This window comes from Suricata suricatta, chromosome 16 (genome assembly GCF_006229205.1).
Source record: "Suricata suricatta isolate VVHF042 chromosome 16, meerkat_22Aug2017_6uvM2_HiC, whole genome shotgun sequence".
NCBI classification, from domain to species: domain Eukaryota; kingdom Metazoa; phylum Chordata; class Mammalia; order Carnivora; family Herpestidae; genus Suricata; species Suricata suricatta.
In genome coordinates, this window is record NC_043715.1 from 35,099,905 (window position 1) to 35,121,319 (window position 21,415).

The window sequence follows — 21,415 nt, forward strand, 5'->3', positions numbered from 1 at the left end:
GTTTGCACTCATAGGTCTAACAGGAGAACAGGAGAACCCTAATGGAGGACCAGGGGGAGGGAAAGAGGGAAAGAGAGTTGGGGAGAGAGAGGGACGCAAAACCTGAGAGACTATGGAATACTGAAAACGAACTGAGGGCTGAAGGGGGAGCGGGAGGGGAAAAAGAAGTGGTGGTGATGGAGGAGGGCACTTGTGGGGAAGAGCCCTGGGTGTTATATGGAAACCAATTTGACCATAAACTATTAAAAAATAAATAAATAAAATTTAGAAAAAAACCTAAATTTCTATGGACACTGCATATACAAAATTTGAATTAAGAGCCAGCAGCCACTTGAATGATGTTTCAGAACACTAATTGACTTTATATTGGAGGCACTAGAGTCAAACCCCAAGGACTAAAATCTTAACACAAAGAGGGAAAAGCTTTATCCTTTTACCCTCATACTTTCCCCCTTTCCCCTTCCGTAACTTCAAGAGAAATTGTTTGTAGACACCAAACAACTCACAAAACCCACGTATCTTGTTTTTCTCTTTACGTCTTTTGCGTTTGTTCATTTTCAGTGTATTCTGACATTTTGCAGTTGACCTGTGCATGTGCCCATGACTGTTCTTGTGTACGATGCGGAGGCCCCCTGGTCATCTCACAGCAAGGGATTTAAAAGAGCTGTTTAGGGTGCATAGGTGGCTCAGCCGGTTAAGCGCCAGACCTCAGCTCAGGTCATGATCTCAAGGTTTGTGAGTTTGAGTCCATGTCAGGCTCTGTGCTGACAGCTTGGAGCCTGAAGCCTGCTTTGGATTCTGTTGCTCTCTGTTCCTCCCCCATTTGTGCTCTGTCCTGTTTTGTCCCTCAGAAGTAAATAAATGTAAAATTTTTTTATAAAAATTAAAAAAAATTTAAAAAAAAAGAGCTTTCATGGTCTTTGATAACCTGAAACTATAAAGTTTTGCTTGAATGATAAACTGGATTAAATTCATTAGACATTTAGGCCTTTTCCATATTGGATGGAATGCTGAAGCATTATTTACTAAACATAGGTTTGTGCTTTTGACTTACTGCAGAAAAACTAAGGATATTTGGGTCTGTTGGAAAACATGCTTTGTGCTTTATTGATTCATAAGTTTGTCATTTAAGGAATTCTGATGTAAGAGACAGTTAACTGGTTGCGACTTAGTTTTCCCTGGAGACTAAGCTTTCTAAGAGTTACAATTCTATAAATGTGATTAAGAGTGATGGAAATAGAGAAAGCAACTCTGTATGTAGAAAAGTAGATGTGTAAGAAAGATATAAGGAATGGAAATATATTTTTGTTGAAGGTAAAAGAAAGTATTTTGTTCTAAAGTGAGGCTAGTTCTTTGGAGACAAATGGCTTGGGACAAAATTTGAATGCAAAGAAAAGTTGTAGAAGGTTCATGAAGGGAAATCTTTGGAAAGGAATATTATGTGTGGTCAGGATCCAAAAGCTGGGGAAATGATAGCAATACTCTCACTGCTAGCCTCCAAATGCTCCACATTTGTGTTGTTTCTGAAAAGCAGAGGAATGGATGCCTGTGCTGTATGAAGGATGGATAAATATGACCCGGATACACAGCAGCCATTTTGTTACACTTAGCCCGGTGTATGCTGACTTGTACCAATCTAGTGACTTTAAAATGGACACCCACATAGCTGGAACATATTTATGTGGGCATTGCTGAAAAAGGCAGGGGACTAGACCTTGACTTTGGCCTTTATAGCACTCCCCCCACCCCTAAAATGGCTGATGATCAATTTGTAAATTACTGTTGGGCCAAAATAAAATTAGTGCATCCTTCTACAACCAGGAGAGTCTTGCGGACAGTAGATACCCCCAAAGTCCTGCAGATGGGAAACAGAGGGGTAGGAGAAAGTGAAGAAGACAGGACAGCCTTGGAGGTAGGGTCAAGTCTGGGTAAGAGCACCTCCCAACACCTCATGAGACTGACAGGGCTTTTGGCTGCCATTCACATAGCCAGCCAAAATGCAGGGCCAGGAGATGAAGTTTCTCCTGGCCAACAATCAGGGTCAAGAGATGAAGTTTCTCCTGGCCAGCCATAGGAAATTGAGATAAGGGATGCTTTTTCCCCTTTTTCCTATTGCAATTCCCCAACCAAGTCCAATACTCCTTTGAGTTGCATTCTAAAAAAGCAACTCATGAAGGCTTGGTCCCAGTACAAATTGGAGGGGGAAACCTGGCCACCAGGGGGAACTATCGATTATAATACTATCCTACAATTGGACTTGTTTTATAAATGTGAGGGGAAATGAAGAGAAATCCCCTATGTTCAATGTTTTTGGGCTTTAAGAGAAAAAAATCAGGACATGTGTATGCAATGCAAGGTGGACCCTGGCTTACTGGCAGCCCTTTCCAAGGTCCAGCAATCAGGAGGGGAAATAATTAAGGCCCCCTTGCCTGTACCCAAACCAGACCTAGAGAAAGAGAAAGGGGAGTCTTCCACCTCAACCTCTTCCTCCTCGGGTCTTCAGTCTATGTATCCAGACCTTTAAAAAACAACAAACCCACAAAAGTGCACTTCTGATCCCTGCTGTCCACCTTGCTCAGGCTCTTCCCATAATGTAACAGATGTGTTTCCCCTACAAGAAGCTAGGGTGCCAGGAGAAGGGACACAAGGAGGCACCACTATGATAAGATTACAAATACCTTTTCATTATAAGATTTAAGACAGATAAAAGGAGATCTAGGTAAATTTTCTGATGATCCAGGTAAGTATATAGAGGACTTTCAGAATATTATGTATGTTTCTGAGTTGATCTGGAAAGACAATGCTTTTGTTGAATCAGACTCTAACAAGACAGGGAAACATGGGTTTCTGGTAGTGGCTGAGAGATATTGGGATGAGCAACTCATTAATTATCATGGGACTGGAGGTCCTAGAGGGAACTTCGAGTTTCCTACTGGAGCTGAAGCAGTTCCAACCCCAAGATCCTATTTGGGACTATAACTATCTCACTGAGGAATGGTATTGCCTTCACCTCCAAGTTTGTGTTTTGGAGAAATTAAGGAGATCCAAGTTAGGCCTTTAAATTATGCTAACTTAGCCTCTATCTTGCAGACAAGGATGAAACTCCTGTGGCCTTCCTGAAAAGGTTAAGGCAGACTCTCATTAAATGTACGGCTTTCTCCCCTAACACCCCTGAAACCGAGACAATTCTGAAGGACAAGTCTGTCACTCAGTTGGCCCTAGATATTCAGAGAACACTACAAAAATTGGCTGTTGGCCCAGAAGGGACCCTGGAGGAGCTCTTAGGAGCTGCCAATCAGGTATATTACAACTAAGATGGAGAGAATAAGGAACAGGAAAGGAGGCTTAAAAAAAAAATCTGAGGCCTTAGTTGTGGCCTTACATACTATGTCAGACCAGACTTCCTGAGGTCTTGGCACCAAGTACCAATTATGTGGTCATTCAGGGCACTGGACACAAGAATGTCCTCAGAGGGGACAACTGAAGTCAAAACTCCATAAGCCATGCCCCTTGTGTGGAGACAGTCCCTGGAGATCTGAATGCCTTCAGGGACCTCAATCTGCAAGGGCTCAGATAACCAATGTCCCTGAAAGGGACTGAAAAGGCCCAGTTTTCTTTACAGTGGCTCCCCCAAACCAACTACTTATTGGAAATCCAGAGCCTCAGGTAACTCTAGATATAGAAGGAAAAATTGTTGATTTCCTTCTTGACCCTGGAGCTACCTTTTCTGTCCTTTCCACTCCTGGCCAACTATTCAAATACAGTGTAACTATTAGAGGTGTCTTCACCTCAGCCATTATGGGAAGAGCCTGAGCACCACTGGGGTGCATATGGGTAGACTTGATTTTTTCACCTTCTTTTTTGATAATGCCAGAGAGCCCCACTCCCTTGCTAGAAAGAGACATTATGACTGAATTAGGAACTAATAGTGCTACTATCTCCAGAATAAATAAATAATTGCCTAAACTTACATTAATCTAGATATCAAAGATCAATCTTTCCTATGGAGTTGTTCCTATGGAAACTGGATGGTCAAAGGAAGATTTGAGGATTGAGAACCAAAAACTAGTTCAGGAACTTAATTATTCTAATCAACACTATCACAAGATCCAAATAACTATGGAAGAATTAGTCAAACTAATAAAAAAAAATAGACCAGACATGCCAGGGATTTTTTTTTTTGATGGCTACAATGCGTCTTTCCTTCCTATGGTGTAGCTTCCTCCCTAGGAGGCATTACATTTGGAATATTAATGTTCGTTCATCTAATATTCTTTCTGTATGTCATTTGTAGATGCCATTACATATGCAAAAAAAAAAAAAAAGACTTCCAAGAAAATTTTGCAAGTGCCGATGTTCCAGACACCCTCTCATTATATCAGACATCTGGATCGACCACTGACCCTGCCCTGACTGCCTTTCCTCTGTCGTCACTGCCCCACCCCCACCCCCTTAGCAGGAAGCAGTTAGGAACAGCAGTTAGAAGTTCCGTGTTCAGAGGGAAGAATAGCTGGGAGCATCTGACCACAGCAAAGGGCCTTGGGCATAAGTTTTCTCTTAAGAATGTAAGACAGCATCTCCTCCCCCTCGGGTTCCCCTCAGGAATTTGACAAAAGAGTATTGATTTGCTGGGAGGATGTATTGCAGGATTTTTTTTACCTCTGACTATAAATAGTAGACCATAAAATGTATGACCCACAAGGAATGGTATGGCCATAGACCATCCCTCATACAATGGAAATGAGCCAATCAGGAATGGACAAAGCAGCACCTGGCCTAATCAAACCAATAAGTGTAGAACCAGAGAAGGAAGGAGGAAGAAGAAAGTGGGGGGAGGGGCGACGGGAAAAACAAGGGCCCTTGCCTATAGTTGCAGGCATTCACTTTCCAATGCCTCCTCTCTGTAGAGAGCTTTCCTACTATTCTTCCTTTCTGATCTCATACTCTAATAAACTTTTGCTTGCTGCTCATTCTGTGTCCACCTCTTCATTCTTTGAAAGAATGAGACAATGAACCCCAGGTATTGAGGTAAAAAATCCTGCAATACATTCTCCCAACAAATCAATATTCACCAACCCACAAGCTCTCCAACCTTCCTTGTTTCAGTTTTCATCAGTGCTTCATTAGGTAGGCATGGTTGATTACATCATTGACCATTGGTGATTGAACTCAATCTCTAGACTCACTCAGTTCCCTGGAATTCGCAGGTGGGGCTGAAGGTTCCAGCCCCTCCCTTGAAACCATCTAAGGGCTCACCTTCAGCCACCTTCGTAGCATAAACTCAGATATGGTTAAAAGGGACTCATTAGGAATAACTAAAGATACTCCTATTACTCAGGATATGCCAAAGGTTTTAGAAGCTCTGTGCCAGGAACTGAAAGCAAAGACCATGCATGTTTTATCATTTTATTTTACTTTTTTTCATCATCATAAGTGTCTGTTTAATCCCCATCACCTATTTCACCCACATCCAACCCACCTCCCTCTGGTAACCATCAGTTTGTTCTCTGTAGTTAAGAGTCCATGTTTTGATTTGTCTCTCTTTCTGTCTTTTTTTTTCTTTGCTCATTTGTTTTGTTTCTTAAATTCCACATATGAATGAGATCATATAGTATTTACCTTTTTCTGACTGACTTATTTTGCTTAGCATTATACTCTCTAGCTCTATGTCATTGCAAATGGCAAGATTTCATTATCTTTATAGCTGAATAATATTCCATTATATATACAGGGACACCTGGGTGGCTCAGTTAAGTGCCTGACTCTTGATATTGGCTCAGGTCTTGATCTCATGGTCATGGGATGGAGCCCCACATCAGGCTTTGCACTGCTTGGGATTCTCTCTCTGACCCTCCCCCCTCTCAAAATAAATAAATTTTAAAACTTCCATTATATATATATTACATATATACATTACAGCACCCCAGAACAGTCTTTTTTTAAATCGATACCAAGTTAACTTCAATCATATACAAAAACTCTACTCTATCTCCCCACACTTTATGTTATAAATGTCAAAATTGCATCTTTATATATTCTGTATCCATTACATGGATTTATAACTATTCATAAGGAGGAACTGGAAGGAAGTCTGTACTTAGAGAACCAGTACTTAGTCTTCCAGTTTCAAGGTGCTAGTTCAAGGCCCTAGCTTTTCTTTCTTGACACAGACTCAAACACTCAACTTGCTGGATTTGATACCTGATTAGACACTTAAAAAATTTTTTTTTAATGTTTATTTTTGAGAGGGAGAAAGAGACAGAGTGTAAGCGGGGAACAGGGCAGAGAGAGAGACACACAGAATCTGAAGCAGGCTCCAGGCTCTGAGCTGTCAGCACAGAGCCTGACACGGGACTTGAACTCATGTACCCTGAGATCATGACCTGAGCCAAAGTTGGCCACTTAACTGACTGAGCCACCTAGGCTCCCCCCTGATTAGGCACTTTGACCAAATGTGCAGAGCTCCTCTTTCTCACTGCCACAGGACACAGAGGACAGAAGCTCTTAGCTTTTGACAAATTTGCAGAAATAGAGCATAGAGTAATAATATATCTGAGAAAAAGGCAAATTCTAGAAAAACTTGTACTCGTTTAGAGCACCCAGGTCCCTCCTGCGGTCAGGGTCTCACAGAGGTCGAGAAAGGCTCCGGCCAATTCCATTATCTAAGGGACACTTCAATTTCGGAGTAAAAAAAGCCAAAGCAGGGTTTAACAATTGTAGTATCCTTTTATTTATTTAGTAAACTTTTTCATATAGAAATGCTCAAACTCATAAAAAAGTAGGACATCCATATATCCACCAAAAAGATACAGCAACTATTAACATTTTTGCCATATTTGCTTCATATATATATAAATAATTCACCAAATCAAAGATGACACTGATTGTAAGGTACCCCATTATTTTACATAACAATAAAATAGAGAAAACACTGCTATTAATTGTTTAAACACCACCAATTTCTAAGATACATTCCAATTTCTAGGGATATTAAGATATAAAAAAGGAATGTGTCTAAAGATTATATGTTACACAACTCCACTATATAACGTCTTATATCAGATAAAACTAATCTATGGTGAGATAATCAGAACAGCAGTGCCTCAGTGAGGGGCTAGAGAGGAGATTGATTTGGAAACGGCAGGAGGGAATTTTCTGAGGAAAATATTCTGTGTTTTGATAGAATAATGGCATTTGTCAAAACTCATTTCTTTTTAAGACTTAATATATGTATATAATACATAATACTGTATGTATTATACCTCAATTAGAAATTAAAATAACAAAATGTGGCTTGACATTGATTTTTTTGATGGATCATTTAAAAAATAAATTACAGTAAATTCTACAGCATGCATCTCTAAAAAATAAGAACATTTTACTATTTAACTGCAATGCCATTATTTCATACCTAAAAATTTAACAATAGTTTCCTAATATCATCTTTGGTTCATATTCATATTTCTCTAAATGTAATCGTCTAATATTTTATTTTATTTTACTGAGAGAGAACATGCACATCTGCCTGTGAGCACGTAGGGGAGGGGCAGAGGGAGATGGAGAGAGAGAGAATCTTAAGCAGATTCCATGCTTAGCATGGAACCTGATGTGGGGTTTGATCTCATGTTTGTGAGATCATGACCTGAGCTGAAATTAAGAGTTGGCCGTTTAACTGACTGAGCCACTTAGAGGCCCTATGTTTGCAATTAAAAAACTTTTTTTATTTTTAATTTTTATTTGAGGGAAAGAGAGAGAGAGTGAGCAGTGGGGAGGGGCAAAAGGGAAGAGAGAGAGAGAGAGAGAGAGAGAGAGAGAGAGAGAGAGAGAGAGAGAGAGAGAATACTAAACAGGCTCCATGCCCAGCATGGATCCACCACCCTGTCATGACTTGAGCCCAAACCAAGAGTTGGACACTCAGCCAACTGAGCCACCCAGGTGCCCCTTAAACTTTTTCTTAAAACATAAAAAACATGGGGCACCTGGGTGGCTCAGTTGGTTGAACGTCCGACTTTGGCTCAGGTCATGATCTCACTGTCTGTGAGTTTGAGCCCCATGTTGGGCTCTGTGCTGACAGCTCAGAGCCTGGAGCCTGCTTCAGATTCTGTTCCCCCAACTCCCAACCCCACCCCCGCTCCTCCCCTCCTTGCACTCTCTCTTTCTCTAAAAAATAAATTAAAACATAAAAAAAAAATAAAACGCATATACAGAAAACTATACCAAATATAACATATAGCTTTGTGAACTACTGTAAGGTGAACCCTCTTATAACCATCAGTAATGATAAGAGAGAGAACTTTGCTGACCACTCAGAAGTAATTCACGTTTCCTCTCAATCACAACCAACCCTTTTTCAAAGAGACTACAATTCTGAGCAAGATTCCCTGAGTTTGGCATGTTCATAGCAGGTTGTTTGTTTCTGTGCCCTTTATACTCAGTTGGATACAAAATATTTGGCTCACATTTTCTTTCCTTGATATGCTAAATATGTGACTCTATTTTCTTCCAGTATAAAGAATTGCTGTTGAAAGTCTAATGAAAATCTAATTTTCTTTCCATTATAATTCACTTGGCCTTTTGGCCTATATACAAAAAAAGGACCAATTTTATTCTTTCTCTTTAAAGTTTAGAATATGTCTTAGTGTTTGTCTTTCTGGGTCAATGTTTTTAATTTCAAGGTGTGCCTTTTCAAAATGTAGTTTAAAATCTATATTTTAAGAAGGTTTTCTTGAATAATGATTTTTAGTATTTGTCATGTTGTTCCCTCGTTTGGTTTTCATTTGCAGTAACTCCTAATATAACATATTACATATTACATATTATTTACATGGCTTCAAGGTTTATCACTGTCTATCAAATCTTCTTTTTCTTTATTCCTAATTTAAAAAGCTTTCTTTTTTCACCTTGTATTTCTCATAAGGCAATATCTATAATATGTATATACTCTTGTTTCTTTCTGGTTTATTTTTATTTCTGAAATCACTTTTACTTATTCTTAATTTTCCTCAAGTTTTTTGTCACTTAGCTGCAATAATTTTCTAGTTCTGATTCATGTTAATCCTTGATATCTTGTATCTTTTGAAGTATCTTTCACTAGTTTTGAAATACTAATTTGTACTTTCCACCGATTTTGTGGAAGGGAACTTGGTCAATTAGCATAAGGAAGCCATGTTACTTAAACTGCTCCAGCCTCTTCAGATCTTATCAGAGACCCCTTGTACTCATCCAGCATCGGAGCAGGTAAACCGTCTATGGCTTCAGCTGCTTTGCTCAAGTCAGCCCATTCTGCCTTCCGTAAATACAGTTTTGCCATCCCATCAGCTGCCCTGTTTCTTCCCTCTGCTTTCTCCTGTATGGATGTGAATACAATGCAGATTTTATAACACTGGTACTGGTTGTCCTCACTCTCTTGTGTTTTTTAATTTTATGGGGACACTTTGTCATTTGACCTTGTTGTCCACAGTTGGTTTTGGTTTTACTATCTAGTTACTGTCTGCTTCTTTTTCTTTTTCTTTTCTTTTCTTTCTCTCTCTCTCTCTGTTTTTTTTTTTTTTTTTTTTTGGATGGTGAGAGGATTCAGGGAAATTAAAAAACCATGCCACTGCTGTCTCTTTCCAGAATTGTCAGGAAGGGAAAAAAGAGCCAGGAGAGCTCTGGTGAAGCCTGAGATCATTAAAAAAAAAGGGACAAAGAAGTTCATCTGGTACCAGTCAGACCCATATGTCAAAATTAAGTGCAACTGGTAGAAACCCAGAGCCATAGGGTTCCCAGAAAATTCAAGGGCTATATCTTGATGCTTAACATTGGTCAAGGGAGCAACAAGAAAATAAAGCACATGCTGCGTGGTGGCTTCCAGAAGGTCCTAGTCTACAGTGTCAAGGAGGTTCGAGTGTTGCTAATGTGCAGAGATTGCTCACAATGTTTCCTCCAAAACCACAAAGCTACTGGGGAAAGAACAGCTCAGCCAGCCAGCAGAGTCACCAGTCCTGATGCCAGACTGTGTAGTGAAGAAAATGAATAAACATAGCTTATGTGCATATCATATTTGTATTAATAAAACCATAAAACTACCCAAAAAAGTATGATAATACTTGTCTAAGATAATGCAATTATATGACTTGTCCTTAACCCTATTTTAAAGTTAACTTCTAATTATATGAATGATTTACAAATACATTCCTTTATAAGAGATTAACACAAACATAGGCTAAAGTCCTTTTTGACCAGCTCACCAACCCAAATGCCCTGGCTATTTTTTTATGTCTGGCTGACTTGGCCCTATCTTCAACAAACTTCTGGTCCACAACCCTCTGCCCTGCTGAGAGAGCATTTAAAGTCATTTTGACATTAACTAAAGTTAAATGTAATGATGAAAGTGAACCCATTAATAGCCCTTTGGGGAGGATTATCTGTGCTCTTTTCCATTTATACAAAAAACGTAAAACTTGAGAATCGTTGAGAATTTAAGAAATTTGGCTCTTTCTCTGTTCTTTAGCATGGTGAGGGCCTTAGACATTGTTCTGTCTTTGATCAGCAATCTTACTGTTCCACCCATAGTATTGGTAACTAATGGGCTTTTTGGCTCTGCTCTCACAAGGTTTGTGAAGATTGTTTTGATTATAGTGCATATGATTCAAGTTGAAAAACAAAAACAAAAAACACTGCTCATATTGGCTTTTAAAAAGGGATAAGTTAGTTCATGGAACCAAACAGTGTGAAGGTATTTGCCACTTCAAGAGTCACTAGAATCAGGGCTCCAATGGGGTCATGGCAATACTATGCCTTAACTCAACTTCAGGGACCCCCATTATGTTGCATGGCAGGAGTCCAACACTAGGTACTCTTGGCAATGCGCCTGTAGTCCTGTGCTGGGATTTCTTTTTGTTCTGCTTTCTCTGTTTGTTGACTCCTTCTTAGTGGCCTTTCTTCATAACAGTAAAGTGCTGTAGTAACTCCTCTCCCCACACTCCCCACATGCTCCTCAGAGGACTTCTTTCTCCCAGAGGCCCCAGGAAAAATCCCATCATGATTCACTGGCTCTGATTGGGTCACAGTCCCAGCTCTGAGCCAATCACTGAGGTCAGGGGAACACTGATGTGCTGATTGGCTCATGCCTGGTTAAGGTTGGCAGCTTCTTTAGAACCTCTTGGGTGGAGGTATGGGTAGGTGGGAGGACACCAGGAGAATGCTTAACAGAGTGAGGCTATGACAAAGGATGGTTCCATCTGACTTAGATGGCACCCTTCTTATGAGGCAGCATATCATAGCAGTTGAGAGTGTTGACTGTGGAGCCTAATGACCTTGATTCCAAAATTGACATAAACATTTTTTTAAATGTTTTTTATTTATTTTTGAGAGACAGAGAGAGACAGCGTGAGCAGGGGAGGGTCAGAGAGAGAGGGAGACACAGAATCCGAAGCAGGCTCCAGGCTCTGAGCTAGCTGTCAGCACAGAGCCCAACGCGGGGCTCGAATCCACAATCGTGAGATCATGACCTGAGCCAAAGCCGGATGCTTAACCGACTGAGCCACCCAGGCGCCCCTGACATAAACGTTTAATGTTATGTGGCCTTGGGTAAGTTACCAAACGTCTTTGGGCCTCAGCTTCTTTATCTGAAAACTGGGGGATAATAGCAATACCTCCCATAAGATTGTTGTGACATAAAATTGATTATGTATGTGTAAAATACTTAGAATAGAGACTGGCATATGATAAGATCTAAAATCTTTGCCATTATTGAGAGATTTAATGATCCGGAGGAGAAAGTAGGGGAAATGTTCCATATAGCAAGTATTCATCAAAGGGTAGGGCTCCTTTCATCTAAGGCTGGATAGGCTAAGACAAAATGACTGGAAGTGACCTCTTTCATCAGCTCATCCATCTTAGTTTGAAAAGAGATGCTTGCAGGTTCCATGCATGATGAGGTATGGTTTGCACTGAGGAGATCTGGGGTGAGGGCATCACTGTAGAATGCCATTAAAGGGCAACTAATTACGAGATTTGATTCACAAACATTGTTCTAGAACTTTAGACTCTGATTCATGATTCCGCTGCCAGCCTTGGGAGTAGCAACCGCTTCGGTTTGTGATGCAACGGGCTGATTTATAAACCATTTATAGCTCTCCTCCGTACTTAACACGGCCATCCCACAAATGACTCAGGTTGCAACCAGAGGGGTAACTGGGGACTGTGACTGAACTTTCTCTATAATGGAGTGTAAACTGTCCTTTTGAATAGTCCTTTCTCATAAATCTCAGGTCTGGAACATGGTAATTAAGAGAAGCCTGAAAAACAAGAGAGGCTTGTGTTCCAGGCCTTCTTTTCAAATCCCAAATGCAGAATTCTCTGTGCCTGTGTCTCTGCCTGGCATCTGATTCCCCCCAACAGCCTCCTCCCACCCTTTTCTTAGTAACAATCTCAGATCCTGGCAGCAAATGGCATGCGAGGCTGGGCACATTTTTATTCTACGCAGACAGCGTTATATAAATCTTCCTGCTTTAAAGTAATTTCTTTTGCCCTTTATTTCTTTTATGTGCTTTTAGGAGTCTGCTTGGATTCTTAATGGGCTATGAAACTGTGACTGGCTTTGCTCTTGCTTTAAGCAGAACAATGGATTCCAGTGACTTTCATCCAGGCACTCGCACACTTAATGAGGACCTACTATGTGGCAGTTGCTGAGGTAATTACTATCCTTTTAAGCTAGTTTTGTCATCCAGAAAACTCTACTTTAGAACTGCCCCCTTTTCTTTGCGTTTTTTTTTCTTTTCTCTTCTTTCTTTCATATTCTTTCCTTTTTTATTTTTTAAAGGCATAGTCTTAGCTAAAAGCCTATTTATTGGCTAGATAGTTATCCCTATTCGGGGTGGCTAATGAAATGAGATCAAGGCTATCAATTCTCCCAGGACTGTATCAGGCTAGGTTACATCTCCCTGTTTCCCAACATTCTTCTTCATCCTGTAATTCATCTTGCTTATTTTCCCAAAGTTAGGTCAACATCATGACTCTTCAGGAAAACATTCCTGGATCCTTCTGATTTATATGTTCTTCCTCTGACTTCCTTGAGTCCACCCTTCTTGGTGAAAGCATTGCAGTTGGAATGTGAGCACTGATTTATTTGTCTATCTCCTTCACTAGAGTAAAAACCAGGCAGGACCATGTCTAATTGGACTTATCCCCAATGGATGAATCAACACATATTTACTGAGTACCTACTCTACCAGTGACTGTACTAGGCTCTTGGGAAAACAAAATCTTGTTTCTTAGAAGATTATCATCTTGTGGGAAGATACACACTAGGTTAATAGTTACACGTCGTTATACAATCTTGAACTAATCAGTGTTTTGAAGGAAAAGAACAGGATGTTAGGAGACTGTGTGATAGGAGGATGCAGAGGTTGGATAAACAGGACTTTTGCCTGGGTAGGAGTGCAGAGGGAAAACTGGGAGGGCTTTCTGTCAGGAGACTGTGTGGTGTGCTGAATGAGTCAGTAGACGTGAATAGAGGAGACGGCAAGGGAACTACCCTGCTTGGTCATCCTGGGCATCTGCTGACTTGGCTTGTCCTGTGTCCCTCCTCCAGGCAATAGTAACCTGATTTTTCTTCTTGGAGATCTAAGCCTTCCTATTTTCCACCCTGACCTCTGCCTTCTTTTAGTAATAGGCATTTGACTAGTAATCATGTGATTAGTCCAGTGATGAATTTGGATCTAAGTCAAGTCTAGAAGTCTCAGAAAAACTATGAAGAACGACAAGTATTTCTTTTAGTACTTGGGAGTTTGTGCTCAAAGGAAAGGGAAAAAGATACCTGAAGACAGGTAGATTACTGGTGATTTTTTTTCTAGAACGCGGATCCAATCATGCTTAAAACTCATATGGATATAATTGTGTCTAAATTCACATATGGCTCTCAAAGTTACTGGCTAAACAATTCTCCCATCTTTTTATATGGCTTTAGCTCATTTTAACAGGGCTTTGGTGACTTGCAACTAAAAGTGTCTTTATTAATACAATGATCTTACTTGATGTTATTTATTTGCTAAAGCCAAATGGAGTGGGGGAGGCTAGCCAAAGCAAACATGGAGGTCAGTTAGTCAGAAAGAGAGGCAGTTGAAACACACTAATATTTCCTGCACTGACAGGGATTATCCCAAGCCTTTATATTCGATATTCTCTTCCTCCGACATGGGTGTGCATCAGTGTTGTGTCTAGTAACAGATGCACTGAGGGAGGGCCACTCTAGGGAGAGACAAAGACAAACCTTCCCAGGCTCTGGCAGGCAGCGAGGTCCAGGTGCCTGGCGCGCTGGAAAACCACAAGCTGCCTCTGTTGGAGGCATGAAGAACAGTCATGATTTAAGAGTGGAGAGCTGGCAGGCAAACTGGTTTCTGTGGGACCTGCAGAGCCAGGCAAGCTGGGTCTGTCTGTGGGAGCTCTGTGAGCAACAGCACTGGTGGGTCATGGCCGCCATCTAGTGCCAGATGTCACCTTTTGCAAGTTGTTCACTGACTATTTCCAGCGAGAAGGTTTTTTGAGGGCCAGTTGGAAGGTGGAAGTCATTACCTGTCTTTACATCAGGAAGAAACTCAAAATCAGATTTTTTATATTATCTCTAATTTACCTTCTTCCACTCCCAGAGCCTAATTGATTGGATGCAGAAAAAGGCAATCATCTCACAATGTTAAACTTCCGTCTCATTTCAAACCTCTAGGGTACTATAAATTTTATAGATAGGCTAGAGAGATAGATAGATAGATAGATAGATAGATAGATAGATAGATAGATAGATAGATAGATTAGACAGGTCGGTGTGTGGATGTATGGATAGGTAATTTAAAAAATAAATCCTGTAATGGTCATATTTGTGATTCAGTGCTCTGGCAAGAAACAGCACACTCCAAAGCAGTAACCGGGGAGAGTTTAATGAGAGGGCTACTTACAAAGGAGAGGGAAAGAACCCAGGGAAACAACAAGGCCTTGGGAAGCATGCTAGAGTTACTGGCAGTAGGAAGCAGCTACAACCCATAGGCCTGATGGGACAGAAAGGGGGAGAGGACACAGCAGAAGCTGTTCTATGAAAGAGGCCACTTGACAGCTGCCGATTCTTGGCTGGGTTCCTGAGAAGCACACTAAGAAGAGGATTCATCTATAAGTAATTTATTAAGGAAGTACCCCCAGGGCAGATGGGAAATAAAGCAGAAGAAGCAGGGCAGCACAGGTGAGAAAACCAGGCAAAGTGTGATCCCAGGCAATGTCCTCTGGAGGGCAGCTTCAGCCTGATGCTGCAGGGGAGCTTTGGAGTTTCAGAAGACCTGCTTAGGGGCAGAGAGCCTTAGCATTGAAACCCTCAACCTGCCAGCCACCAGTTGGGTGGGAGGGGAGAAAGCATGTGAGTCACCTAGATCCTGGACTTTCAGAATGTTCAGTTAGGGTGAAGAACTAGTTTTGAGGCTCTGTGAACACTGCCCTAACAGCCGTAGGTGCTGGATGTTAGAACACTGAAAATCAGTTCAAAGGGATCCAAAGGGATCTGCGTGAAGCAAGGACATCTGTCTCATGTGGGGATGGAAGCCAGTGAAATGTGAGATGTCAGATGACTCCTGAAGGAGGAAGGCGCTGAGATGGTTTTGCACTGCAAGAGAATTGCTGAGGGTGGGGGGATGGTAATGCCTGTGAGAGATAAAGGAGGAGCCTGACATTCTAAACCAATCCCATGGGGACTCTGGAGAAAACAATGAGCATGAGAGGGATCATGCGTTGGGCAGCAGTGAGTTGTGGCCATGTTTAGTCATTGCCTGGTGGTTGACTAGGAAGGCACGGATCCTGAAGGTGGCACAACAGGAGGCTGTCTCATTGCAGCTGAATAGCAACTTCTTTTTGAAGGGAGATCCACACAGCGCCTCCACAGCTGCCACACTTAACGAAATGTAGCATATTTGGTTGCCTCAGCCATCTCCGAACACCAAGAAGGAAGAGCCTGCCTGCCAGGAATATAGGTACCAGGGGCAGAGAGAGAAATGTGAGATAAACACGACCCTGGTGGTTCACATGAGCACATAGATCCAGCTGTGCCTGACCCCCATCATAGGCTTAGCATGACACCCTCGAGGTGCATCCACTTTCCTACAAATGGCCATATTTCATTCTTTCTCATTGCCATGTAGTACTCCATTGTATATATATACCACATCTTCTTGATCCATTCATCAGGTGATGGACATTTAGGCTTGTTCCATGATTTGGCTATTGTTGACAGTGCTGCTATGAACATTAGGGTACATGTGCTCCTATGCATTAGCACCTCTGTATCCCTTGGGTAAATCCCTAGCAGTGCTATTGTTGGGTCATAGGGGAGTTCTATGGGTAGTTTTTTTAGGAACCTCCACACTGTTTTCCAGAGTGGCTGCAGCAGTTTACATTCCCACCAACAGTGCATGAGGATGCCTGATTCTCCACACCCTCACCAGCATCTATGGTCTCTTGATTTGTTCATTTTAGCCACTATGACTGGTGTGAGGTGGTATCTCAGTGTGGTTTTGATTTGTATTTCCCTGATGATGAGTGACACTGAGCATTGTTTCATGTGTCTGTTGGCCATCTGGATGTCCTCTTTGGAGAAGTACTTTTAAAGGGCTTGTGTCCAAACTGACTTGACATAGAAACTAGCACAAAAACATCAGATGGAAAAACACATAGATCATAGGTGAAGGACACCTACTTATGGATGAGAGAACCTTCTGGAGAGGCAGGAGGCAGCTGGGTCTCTCTCCGGGGATTGAAATTGGCAGCAGCCATTTTTGCTACTTCATTCTGCTCTGCTGATCCCAGCAGTGATGGGTGCCATTTTGGAATCTCCTTCTAGACTGCTAATGCCTTGAGGTATGACCTGCTGAAAGCATCACACAGCCCTGCATGTTGGCTGGGCCTCACAGCTGACAGAATGATAACTGCCCACCAGCACACCAGCAGCAGTCAAAGCTGGTCTTTGTAGTTAGCTGAGACAAGTTATCATTCAGAATTGAAAGGGAGATAGAAAGTGTCTCAGATGAACAAAAGCTAAAGGATTTCATCACCACCAGATGTGCTTTACAAGAAACATTAAAGGGACTTCTTTAAATGGAAAAGAAAAGGCCATAACTAAACACAAGAAAATACATGAAAGAAAAAATTATCACTGGTAGAGGCAAACATATGGCAAAGGTAGTGTATCAACACTTATAAAACTAGTACGAGAGTTAAGAGACAAAAGTAGTAAAACCCAATACATCTACATTAATAAATACTAAATAAAAACACTAAATAAAAACATGTAAATTATGATATCAAAACACTAAAAGTGTAGGGTTTTCAGAATGTGTCTGAACATAAATGACCACCAACTTTAAAGTTTTTTTAATATTTATTTTTTGAGAGAGAGAAAGACACACACAGAACATGAGTAGGGAGGAGCAGAGAGGGAAGGAGACACAGAATCCGAATCAGGTTCCAGACTCTGAGCTGTCAGCACAGAGCCCAACCTGGGGCTCAAATTCACAAACTGTGAGATCCTGACCTAAGTCAAAATCAGAGGCTCAACTGACGGAGCCACCAAGACAACCCTAAATGACCACCAACTTAAAATAGACTGCTATATTACTTAGATTGTTATATAAACCTCATGGTAACTGAGAACCAAAAACCTATAATTAATACACACAAAATAAAAAGAAAAGAATCCAAATATTATAATAATAAAGAAAGACATGAAATCACAGGGAAGGGAAGCAAAAGAAGAAAAAAAACAGAAAATAACTACAAAAACAACCAGAAAAAAATTAAATGTCAATAAATACATACTTGCCAATAATTACTTTAAATGTAAATGGAGGGGCACCTGGGTGGCTCAGTTGGTTAAGCGCACAACTTCAGCTCAGGTCATGATCTTGTGGTTCGTGGGTTCGAGCTCCGCATTGGGCTCTGTGCTGACAGCTAGCTCAGAGCCTGGAGCCTGTCTTCAGATTCTGGGTCTCCCTCTCTCTCTGACCCTTCGCTGCTTGTGCGCGCTCTCTCTCTCTCTCTCTCTCTCTCTCTCAAAAATAAATAAAACATTAAAAAAATGTAAATGGAATAAATGTTCCAATTAAAAGACATAAAGTGGCCAAATGGATAAAAAATAAGACCCATCTATATGCTGCCTAAAAAAGACTCACTTCAGATCCAAAGACACACACAGAAGGAATGAGGGATGGAAATGGAAAGGAAAAGAAAGTTGGGATAACAATAATTATATCACTTTAAACAAAGGCTGTAATAAGTGACAAAGAATGACATTATATAATGATCAAGAGATCAAACCACAAGAAGAGATAACATTTATAAATATTTACGTACCTAAAATAGGAGCACCTAAATATATTAGCAAATATTAACAGACAATAAAAGAGAAATTGGCAGTAATGTGATAATAGTAGGAAACTTTAAAACCCTACTTACATCAATGAATGGACCATCCAAACAGAAGATTAATAAGGAAACATTAACTGTGAACAACGCATTAGACCAAATGGACTTAATCTCTCTCAGAGAAAATTCCTTCTAGGAACAGTAGAGTACACATTCTTCTCAAGTGCACATGGGACATTCTCCGGGATAAATCACATATGAGGCAACAGACCAAGTGTCAATAAATTTAAGAAGAGTAAATTAAGAAGATTAAAATCATATCAAGTATCCTTTTCAACCACAATGCATGAAGCTAGAAATCTACTACAAGAAGAAAAGTGTAAAATAATACCAACATGTGGAGACCAAACAACATGCTTCCAAACAACCAATGAGTCAATGAAGAAATCAACAAGGGGAAATAAAAAATACTTTGGGACAAATTAAAATGAAAACACAGGGCGCCTGCGTCGCTCAGTCAGTTAAGCGTCTGGCTTCAGCTCAGGTCATGATCTCGCGGTTCGTGGGTTTGAGCCCTGCGTTGGGCTCTGTGCTGACAGCTAGCTCAGAGCCTGGAGCCTGCTTCAGAGTCTGTGTCTCTCTCTCTCTCTGACCCTCCCTTGCTCGCACTGTCTCTCTCTGTCCCTCAAAGATAAATTTTGAAAATATTTTTAAAAATTTAGAAAATGAAAACACAACACTCCAAAATCTGTGAGATGCAGCAAAAACAGTTGTAAGAAGGGATTTTGTAGCAATAAAGGCTCCACCTCAAGAACAAGAAAAATTTCAAATAAACAAACTAACTTTACATCTAAAGGAGCTAAAAAAAGGAGAATAAATAAAGCCTAAAATTAGTAGAGGGAGTTAAATAAAGATCAGTATGGAAATAAATGAAACAGAGGCTTCAAAAAAATAATCAAAAAGATTAATGAAACAAAATCTAGTTTTTCAAAGAGATAAAATTGATACATCTTTCAAAAGACTCATCAAGAAAGAAAGAGAGAGGGGCACCTGGGTGGCTCAGTCGGTTAAGCATCCAACTTTGACTTTGACTCAGGTCATGCAATGGGTTCTGTGCTAACAGCTCAGAACCTGAAGCCTGCTTCAGATTCTGTGTCTCCCTTTCTGCTCCCCCGCCTCTAATGCACTCTGTTTCTCAAAAATAGACATTAAAAAAAAAGAGAGAGCCCAAATAAATACAATTAGAAGTGAAAGAGAAGTTGCAACCATACCACAAAAATACAAAAGATCATAAAAGACCACTATGAACAACTACATACCAACAAATTGAGCAACCTGGAAGAAATGGATAAACTCCTAGAAACATACAATTTACCAAGACTGAATCAGAAAGATAGAAAATTCAGATATAATGATAACTAATAATGAAACTGAATCAGTAATAAAAAAAAAATTCCCAAAACAAGAGTGCAGGACCAGACTGCTTCACAAAGAAATTTTAGCTAACAGTTAAAGAACAGTTTATACCTTTTCTTCTCAAACTATTCCAAAAAATTCCAATCTGATTCTATGAGGCCAACATTACACTAATACCTAAGCCAGACAAAGACACCAAAAAATAAAAAATAAAAATAAATAAATAAATAAAATTACAGATATATTACTGATATTCTTGATGAACATAGATCCAAAGTTCTCAACAAAATATTAGCAAAAAAATTTCAACAATACATTAAAAGGATCATATGCCATGGTCAGTGGATTTGTTGCAGGATGATTCAATATTCAAAACTCAATCAACAGATACATAATATTAAGAAGACAAAGGATTAAAATCATATAATCATCTCAACAAATGCAGAAAAAGCATTTGAAAAAGTTCAATATCTATTTATGATTTAAAAAACTCATAAAAAGTATGCATAGAAGAAATGTACCTCAACATAATAAAGTTCATATATGACAAATCCATAGCTAACATCATACTCAAAAATGAAAGCTTTTCCTCTAAGATAAGGAACAAGACGAGGATGATTGCTCTTGACACTTTTTTATTTAATGTAGTATTAGAAGTCCTAACTACAGCAATTAGATAAGAAAAAAAAAGAAAAAGAATAAAAGGCAGCCAGAAGGAACTGCTGTCCACACCACATCTCCTGATCAGAGAGTTCTGCAGAGCCTCAGTTGCAGTTGAAGTGGTATCAGGTTTCATTTAACAAGCAGATTAGAGAACACCTCGTTAAAACTCATCACATTCTGGCCAAGGACCACGCACTGCCCACTGCAGGCAAAGGGAGCCTCTGCAGGAAACTGACCTGAGGGACACAGCAGCCAAAACACAGCACCACAGTGCACCAAGCACTCACCAGAGACAATTTCTGAAGAGCCAGGCCCTGGACACCAGACAACCTCATCTTTATAAGGCCATTACTTTCACGAGCAGGAAACACAGTGGGGTTTCCTAACACAGAGAAGCCAGAGAGGTAGACAAAATGTCAAGATGGAGGAATTCATCCCAAATTAAAGAACAAGATAAGGCCACAACCAGAGATCTAAGCAAAAACAGATATAAGTGGCATGCCTGATGGAGAAGTTAAAGCAACAATCAGAAGGATACTTGCTTGGCTTAAGAAAAGAATAAAAGGTAAGTCATGTTCTAGAGCTTCCCCACCTGGGAAGTCCATGCTTGCTCAGCTGTTTACCACCTTCTGGGCAACACACCTTTGGCAATTTGAACAGAATACACATCTCAGACTCTTGTAAGTTATCTAACTGAAGACAACATCATCTTTTCCTCAGAGAATAAGCCTTTTTTTCTATTATGGAGACTAAGCACATAAAATGAAATACGTCTAAAATTAAAACAAAGTTAAAACACATTATCCAGGTACTCACTAAAAAACAAACTTTAGGGAGCGGCAAGATGACGGAGAGGTACGGAGCCCATTACCTCCATCCGCCCGCAATTATCAAACTGAGAAGAATTAAAAGCCACAGCTTTATGATCGCCGAGCACGGAGGTGTGCGCACAGACCCCTTA

The 21,415-nt window shown here is 40.4% G+C and overlaps 1 protein-coding gene across 1 annotated transcript in view; it reads left to right on the forward strand.

Annotated features, from left to right (window-relative positions):
• The first annotated feature begins 12,539 nt into the window (after positions 1-12,539).
• C16H16orf87 (chromosome 16 C16orf87 homolog) overlaps positions 12,540-21,415 on the forward strand; it is a 38,374-nt gene continuing 29,498 nt past the window's right edge. Inside the window, exon 1 of the mRNA XM_029925349.1 lies at positions 12,540-12,676. Within this exon, the coding sequence (XP_029781209.1) occupies positions 12,647-12,676 (30 nt within the window). The 5' untranslated portion in view covers positions 12,540-12,646. The remainder of the gene's footprint in view (positions 12,677-21,415) is intronic.